Source organism: Acomys minous, assembly GCF_964271855.1.
Source record: "Acomys minous genome assembly, chromosome: 5".
Lineage (NCBI taxonomy): Eukaryota > Metazoa > Chordata > Mammalia > Rodentia > Muridae > Acomys > Acomys minous.
In genome coordinates, this window is record NC_140494.1 from 98,672,574 (window position 1) to 98,680,730 (window position 8,157).

Here is an 8,157-nt window from a genome sequence, read left to right on the forward strand (position 1 = left end):
GTAGCACTTCATCTAAATTTATCTAAAATTTAAATTTAGTTAAGGAAATTTGTCAATCCATTTCTATCTGTCTATCTATCTATTTATCTATCTATCTATCTATCTATCTATCATCTATTCTAATCTATCTATCTACTTGTCTATCTTCCTGCAGTCTTATTCTTACTTCTGATTTATGTCATATTTCTGCTTTTCTGGGCCTCAAGCCTTAGTCAAATTCCAATTGTGTTTTCCCTACCAAACTCTTTTACCATTGGGACATCAATATATCAACTGCTCCATTACTGTGTCTCCTGTTCCACTCACCTCTTCCTGCATTTATTTCTGTGGAAAGTCTTCTGTCTGTTCTCCTTGTCTGCCCTTTTCTCTTTTTCAGCCTGCTCTGATATTACAATCTATATAAAACACCATTGCTATTAAGAAAGACAGTTCTGATCGCTAATATTATTTAAGTAATTCTTTTTGCCTTCCAAGTGCTATAATCAGCACCCTTTATTCACCCTTTGAGAAATGATTATTATTAGTTTTAAGATGAGAGACTGAAGTTCAGAGAGAGTTTGAACAGCTACTAAGGTCACACATTTAGTAATAGGCAAAGCCAAGATTTGTACTGAAGTAAGATCACATTCTGACTGCTCAGGAACATCATAACTCATGATTTACCATGACTACTACAATTTTGTTAGAGTCACAATCATAAACTTGACCATTTTGGCAAGTTGACAAGGGTTTAGCTTATTGACAGAATATTTTAGCTCCTTTTTAATGGCTGTACCCACTTAGATATATAGGAAAGGTTGAGGAAGTAGCTTTAAAAATATTTTTCAAAAGCTAGCATACCAACATTAGATTTCACGATGGCATTTTCAAGCTTGGTTTTGCTGACCTCCCTTCTCACATCCCCATGTGGGAGCCGTTCTTATTCAAACCACAGCAGCACATCTGAGTCATATGGTAGCTCTACCTTTAGGTTTTTGAGGTCTCTGCAGTAATTTCCCTAGGGGTGCACCAGTTTCCATTCCACCAGCAGCAAACAGGGCTACTTCTTTCCTCTCATCCTCAGCACTATTCACTGTCCTTTGCTTTTTGATGATAGCCATTCTGACTAGGGCAAGAAGGAATATCAAAGTAGTTATGTTTGAATTTCCCTGATAGAAAAGGATGTTGAAAGCCTTTATACTATTTCTTGACTTGGCCCACAGGATGCTCCAGCAGGCTGAGATGGCTAACAAGTTTGATAACCACACTCAATCCCTGTGACCCACATGGTAGAAGGAGGGACCAACTCCCTTAAGTTGCCCCCTTCCCTGAACATATTGGCTGTGCTCAGCATGTGTGTGCATGCACCTGTGTGCTTGTGCATGTGCACACAATGAACAAATGTGATATAATGTATTTATTGGCCATATGTATTTCTTCTTTTGAGACCTATGTGCAATTTACTTATACATTCATTAATTGGAAGCTTTGGTTTTCTGTGTGCTTAATTTTTTATAGTTCTTTGTTTATTCTATAAATTAGCATCCAGCTGTCTTGGCATTCATGGACTTTGGTCTTCTTTATTTCACTAGTAGGCATTCCTGCCATTTGCTTGGGAAAAATACTTTACTATGGATATTTTGGAAATTTCCACTAATGAAAAAGTTTGGGTGGTATAGGCTTTGAACTTTTTCCAACCTACTTTAATTCTTATAACTCCCTTCCAACCTACCTACCCCAGATAGGAGAGGAAAAGAGGTTAATGGGAACAGGAGAAGTAAACCATTTTAGACTCAGTTCCTTGGAGTGATTTCTTAGGTCAGAATTTTAGCAGATCTGTTAAACAGCAAACCAACAACTCAGCGAAGGTGACTGCAACCATAGCTGCTGGAACCCAGAGCAGCAGCCAAAACCACAGCAACAGTTCTCTCTAGGAGCATCTCAAAGGGGAGCAAACAACTAAACAATAGGAAATTATGCCAAGATGAAAAAGCCCAGCCTCTTGTTTTGAGCTCACATATATATCTCCTCTCAGAGTCCGTACTAGGATGTTTATCGGTTGACAAAGACCATGCCCCACAAGAGGTGGTTCCTCTTCTAGTGGACAAGCATTACATGTTCTCTCACAAGTCTGTTTCCAGTGGAAAAACACAGTAAACTCTCACACAAGTCTGTTACTTTTGGGACTAAAACATATACTACAGGGTGGCTATAGTGGTTGCCTATTTTTTTTATGCCTTTGCCAACAATTTTATCCTTATATTGACTGCTGTTCAAAGTTTGCAAATAGTTGATGGGTGTTTTGTTGTTGTTTTTACATTGTACTCAGGGCAAGTACTATACCAGCCATCTTATTGCATGTAATCTAATGCTTGATTTTTAAACTATGCTGTGCATTTTCATTACTTTTACTTTGCATCCCAATCAAACTAAAGTGCATGTGGGCTCACGGAGAAGGAGAGATCAGAAACAGAAAGTATTCGGTCACCTCACGCAATCATCTTTCCTTCTATGACCTGGACACAAGGTCCTCATGAAATAAGAGTAGCTGATAACTGTGTGAATCCCTAGGTTGCTGGTACAGAAAATAGAACTATTTGAAAGATACTGTGACCATGCCCACACCTGGAGCACCACACCATGCCCACACCTGGAGCACCACACCATGCCCACACCTGGAGCATGTCTCAAAAAATCAGAAAAAAAAAAAAAAAAAAAAAAGGAAACACACCTTCTCTCTCCAGAGGTCTAGACTTTTGCATCAGAGCAAAAGCTGTGATGAGGAGTGAATAGTCATTTCTAAAAACTTTATTTCTTCTGCTATTTTTAGATTATAATATAATCACATCATTTCATTCTTTCCTTTTTTCCCTCTAAAATCTCCCATGTGCCCCGCCTTGCTCAAATTTTATACCTCCCTTTTCATTAATTGCCATACACATGTATATGTATATATTCCTAAATACATAACTATAAAAATAGATATGTTTTTGAGTGTTTTGCATCTTATCAGCCTGGAGTCAATTTAAGGAGACAGCATTAAGCACATTATAGACTATTTAATAAGTGGTGATTGTTGTTGCTTCCATAGTTTTTTTCCTTGAATACTATTGGGTAACTATTAGCTGAAAGAAAATAATTGCTTTGAAAAGATAAATTATCAATTCTACATGAAAAAAAAAACCCCATGTTTGCTTCCTTTGGGAAGGTAACTCTGAGGAAATGATCCTGAGGGAGCCTTGGCTTTCATAACCAGGCCAGTGAGATTATGAGCCAGAATGGCTGTTTATTCTCCTATTACTACAGATCGGGACAGAGCTGGGTCCTTCCTGGAAGCTAGGAGGACCACTGGATAAGTTAATATTGTAAGTCAAGGTTTTTGGTATAGAGAGAATTATACGGTAAATCTGAGGTTCTGAGGCTTGGCCTTGGGGAAGGAGAAGGCCCAGAGCTCCAAGCTGCTGTCTTCCCTTCATCAGATCTTGATCTTCCTCAGAACACTGCGGAGGAGAGACAGTAGGCGGAATATCCCTGCTTCAAGTAAAGAAAGGTATACGCCTCTCTGACCCTGATCGGTCAAGAAACATAAGTCATAAATACAGACTGTGGGTGGGAGTGCTGGAGCTTCCCTTCTGCCTAAGTCTGGTGGGTTTGTGACTTCAGGTATTTCATAGTCTCATTTATCCAGTCTGTAAAGTGAGGATAATAGTACAATCACATAATCTTAGAGCCTCTCACAGTAACCCCTAAATAAGTGTTATCTTATGTTGCTTTTTATTCTCCCTTCATGCAGTTGAGCTAAGAGATCATGAGAAGCCTGACCTCACATTTTTTTTTAATGGTGGAGACAGAGAGACACTGTCACAGTTCTGGTGGTATCTGCCTGTCAGGACTCATTCCAGGAATAAGGTTCATGTTTCAGCAACTTGCAGAGAGGCAGAAGAGGGGAAGACATAACATGGACTGACTTCAGATTCTAAAACATGCTGTCCAGTATCCCTCTCTCGGGTAGCAGCTGCTCTCATCCTAGAGGCAAAATGTAGCCCTTTGCTGTGATCTGGAAAGTAGAGTCACTTGACTGTTCACTACTAGCTGGGGGAAATTGTGAAAACATTCCTGCTAGAGTCTCTCTCTCTCTCTCTCTCTCTCTCTCTCTCTCTCTCTCTCTCTCTCTCTCTCTCCCTCCCTCTCCCCCCCCCCTCTCAACACAGGACAGGTTTTTCAGGATGATGGTGATGTTTGTCTCCACTGGTCCTCCTTCTGTCCCACAGGCCCCCTTCTGAGAAGAATGACTGCCAAGAATTCCTCTGTGACAGAGTTCATCCTCGAAGGCCTGACAGACCAGCCGGGACTCTGCATGCCCCTCTTCTTCCTGTTTCTAGGTTTCTACGTGGTCACTGTGGTGGGGAACCTGGGCTTGATCACCTTGATAGGGCTGAACTCTCACTTGCATACACCCATGTACTTCTTCCTCTTCAATCTTTCTGTAATAGATTTCTGTTATTCCTCCACCATCATCCCAAAAATGCTGACGAGTTTTATCTCAAAGAAGAACATCATCTCCCATCCAGGGTGTATGACACAACTGTTTTTCTTCTGTTTCTTTGTTGTCTCTGAATCCTTTATTCTGTCAGCCATGGCATATGACCGTTATGTTGCCATCTGTAATCCCCTGATGTACACAGTCACCATGTCTCCCCAGGTGTGTTCACTCCTTTTACTGGGAGTCTATGTGATGGGGTTTTCTGGAGGCATGGCCCATACAGGAAACATAATGAATCTGACCTTCTGTGCTGACAACCTTGTCAATCACTTCATGTGTGACATCCTTCCTCTTCTTGAGCTGTCCTGCAACAACACCTTCACAAATGACCTGGTAGTCTTCATTGTTGTGGCCTTTGATATCGGTGTGCCCATTGTCACCATCTTTATTTCTTATGCCCTCATCCTCTCTAGCATTCTTCACATGCATTCCACTGAGGGCAGGTCCAAAGCTTTCAGCACCTGCAGCTCCCACCTGATTGTGGTTTGTCTATTTTTTGGTTCTGGGGCTTTCTCATACCTCAAGCCGCCTTCCATTTTGTCACTTGATCAAGGAAAAGTGTCTACCTTGTTCTATACAATCGTGGTGCCCATGCTGAACCCTGTGATCTACAGCTTGAGAAATAAGGATGTCAAAGTCGCTCTGAGGAAAACCCTAGTCAGGAGAATATTTTCTTAACAGAGGAGCAGTATCATGAGCTGCAGTGGTATGATTGTTCGACGAGCAGTATTCACATGGAAAGAGCTGTAGTTGGAAAAGACCCAAGGCTGCAAGGAGTGGTTATCTTTCCTTTTATTGCAGAAGAAGAGACATTTATGGCATTAGGGAGTGAACACAAGTCTTCATGGATTTTGGGCAATTTTTCCATCACTAAGCTACAGTCAGCCCAGGAACAGGGTTTCAAATCTTTACATATGAGCAAGATTTTAAGACAGCTGTGTTACTCCTGACCCTTGCTCTGCCTAAACTCTTTCAATATTTCTTTTTTAAATGAGAAATTGTACCTATCTATTGAAAATGCATAAATATATCATTAACAGTCATTTTCTCTTTCATTCATAAACAGTTTTTCCGTACCATAAATATTGAACAAAATAGCAATTTTACATAGCGTTTCCATAGTTAGAGTTCACAGCGTGTGTCTCAATAAACCTGGTTCTGCCATTCATCCAAATCTTCATTTTATGCAATTAAAAATAGTCATAAACTATTAATTCCTGAATGGGCCTCATAAATTATTTATTCTAGTCTCATTTAGTAGATATTGGAGACTCAGGAATATGTTGTTGTTTAAGGATAACAAACTATTATTAAAAAAAACCCTCATATCCAGAAAATTGAATCCATGTTTTTTTTGTTTTGTTTTTGTTTTTGTTTTGTCTTTATGCTGTGTTTACTTCTTACACTACCCCTCCTTTAGGATTTACTTTTGTTAATAATAATTTTAAGTTATTTTATTTATTTAAATTAAGTTATAATTACATCTTTGCCATTTTCTTGTTCCCTCCTTCATTTCCTTCCCTTTCAAATTCATGACCAATTTCTCTTTAATTGTTATATAGTCCTGAGTACATAAATGCAACTTGATCAGTCTGTATAACATGATCTGTAGGTGTGTGGTGTCTGGGCCAACCTCTTTGTGAGATTTCATTTTTAAAACACTTGGTTGTTTGATCTGATCATTTCTGTGGTGGTTCCCTAGTAATTTATAAAGGAATGAGTATAAGGGGCTGTTGCCTTCCCTTTCACAGAGAGATGCATGCATTGGCTCAGATGTACAAGGTCTGAGAGATGCCATGTTCTCACAGCCAGACTCATCCTGATGGCCGTGACCACAGAGTTCCCACAGAGATTGACCAGAGCTGATAACTGAGCACCGCGGTTGGAGAAACATGGTGGGACAGGAGTATGACTTTATATTGGAAGAGAAGAGACATGGGCCAGGGAGTGCCTAGAGCTAATACTGGCTGTGTGCTTACTGCAGCTTCTGTAGGTAATACTTGTATCTTGTAATGTGCACGCACGAATCACTTCCCTGTCTCACCTCAAACCTCCTATGTTACAACAAAGAGGCAGCACTTCTCTGCTTGTGCCAGGTCGTCAAATTTTCTCATTCAGCCTTCTGGTTTTCTTCTGCTTCCCCAGACTATAAGTATCAAGATACCTGTAAATAAATAGTCAAGTGTACTTTCCAGGGGAACTGATGTTTATATAAGATTTTCTGTTTATATTTCTTAGACAGTGGGGCATGTGGAGAGAGAGAGAGAGAGAGAGAGAGAGAGAGAGAGAGAGAGAGAGAGAGAGAGAGAGAGAGAGAGAGACACTTTCCAGTCACCTGAAAGGATCAGAAGGGAGGAAGCAATGCCGCCCTCCATCCTGTGCTTGAGCGAAGAGATGGTTGGAGAATAATGAACCATTCCTGGGAAGTGTGCTACGGAAGCTAGCTGCCCAGCCAGGAGAGTCAGAACCCAAGTTCCCACGTGGCCCATATTGTCTTTGGTAAAGGCTGTGGATTTGATGAGTTAGAATCGAAAGTAGCAAACATAGCTAGCTCTTGATTTTGTGTGGTTTGGGTTTCAGAGAAAAACAAAAAGAAGTGGGTGGGGGGTGGGTGGTGGGAAAGGAAAGGAAATGACAGTGATCCAGCATCTGCAGTGTGCTGGACAGTCAGTCAGCCCCTTGCTTTAGCTGAAATGCTCCGAATTCCAGACTGGGAAAGAGATTGTTCTCCAAGAGGAAGAGTTCCTTTCTTCAAGGATGGCCCAACACCTTATAAAGGATACCCATAGGTTACTCAGAATCAATTGGTTGTCTGCCTGTCTGCCTGTCTGTCTGTCTGTCTTCCCGCCTTCTCTCTTTCTCTATGTATGCATCTCTCTCTCTTCTTATGTACCCCAGACCGGGTTAAACTCCTGATCTTCCTGCCTGATTCTTTTGATTAGAGATTCGTGCCACTACGTTTTAGAGTAAAACTTACTTTTTGAAGAAGCAAAAAACTTCTTGTATATATTTTGAGATCACACCAGTTTCTCCATAGAATTTGTTCATAAATAAAGTGAAAGTACTAATTTTCAAAGTCATGCACAGTGCTAGTGTCCTAAGTATACATTTTGTCTGCCTGCGGGGTAACTCTTACCAAACAACGACCCAGATTATGAAATCCCTGTCACATTTGGAGTAACTTGTGGGAAGGGTGGCACAAGGTAGCGAGACTCTTCGTTACATGGAATAAGCTCATCAGGGGGCAATCTCTGGTCTAATAGTAGGAACACCAGCTGCTGTAGCCTTGACCTTGGCACAGTTGTGAACAGCTAAAACTACAAACTTATCTGCATGCTTGGGGGGAGGGAAGGGTTCAAACCCAGACATAGCCTTTGAGGCAGAACACCTATAGCCAAGTCTGAGAGCATCTGAGAGCATGACCGCGTTCTCTCCCCTGGCTTGAGGTATTTGAAGTTGCTCTCCTCTTCTGTTCTCCTCCCCTCATTTGAAATGCCTCAAAAATGAATGTTGACAGTTCAGTGTTAAAGTTAAATGAAAATGGCTGAAACAAAAACTTCAAACATTAGTGCAAATCTGACATTATTTCTAGGAGACATTTAAAGGAAAACACCTCTTTAACAACCACCTCAGTG

At 40.8% G+C, this 8,157-nt stretch overlaps 1 protein-coding gene across 1 annotated transcript; it reads left to right on the plus strand.

Moving 5' to 3' along the window:
* Positions 1-4,267: 4,267 nt before the first annotated feature.
* On the plus strand, positions 4,268-5,200 carry LOC311598292 (olfactory receptor 8B12-like; the record flags this gene model as incomplete). Its single annotated transcript, XM_084783327.1, has 1 exon — positions 4,268-5,200. The coding sequence occupies one exon, from the start codon at positions 4,268-4,270 to the stop codon at positions 5,198-5,200; it is 933 nt and encodes a 310-aa protein (XP_084639453.1).
* Between the last annotated feature and the right edge of the window lie 2,957 nt (positions 5,201-8,157).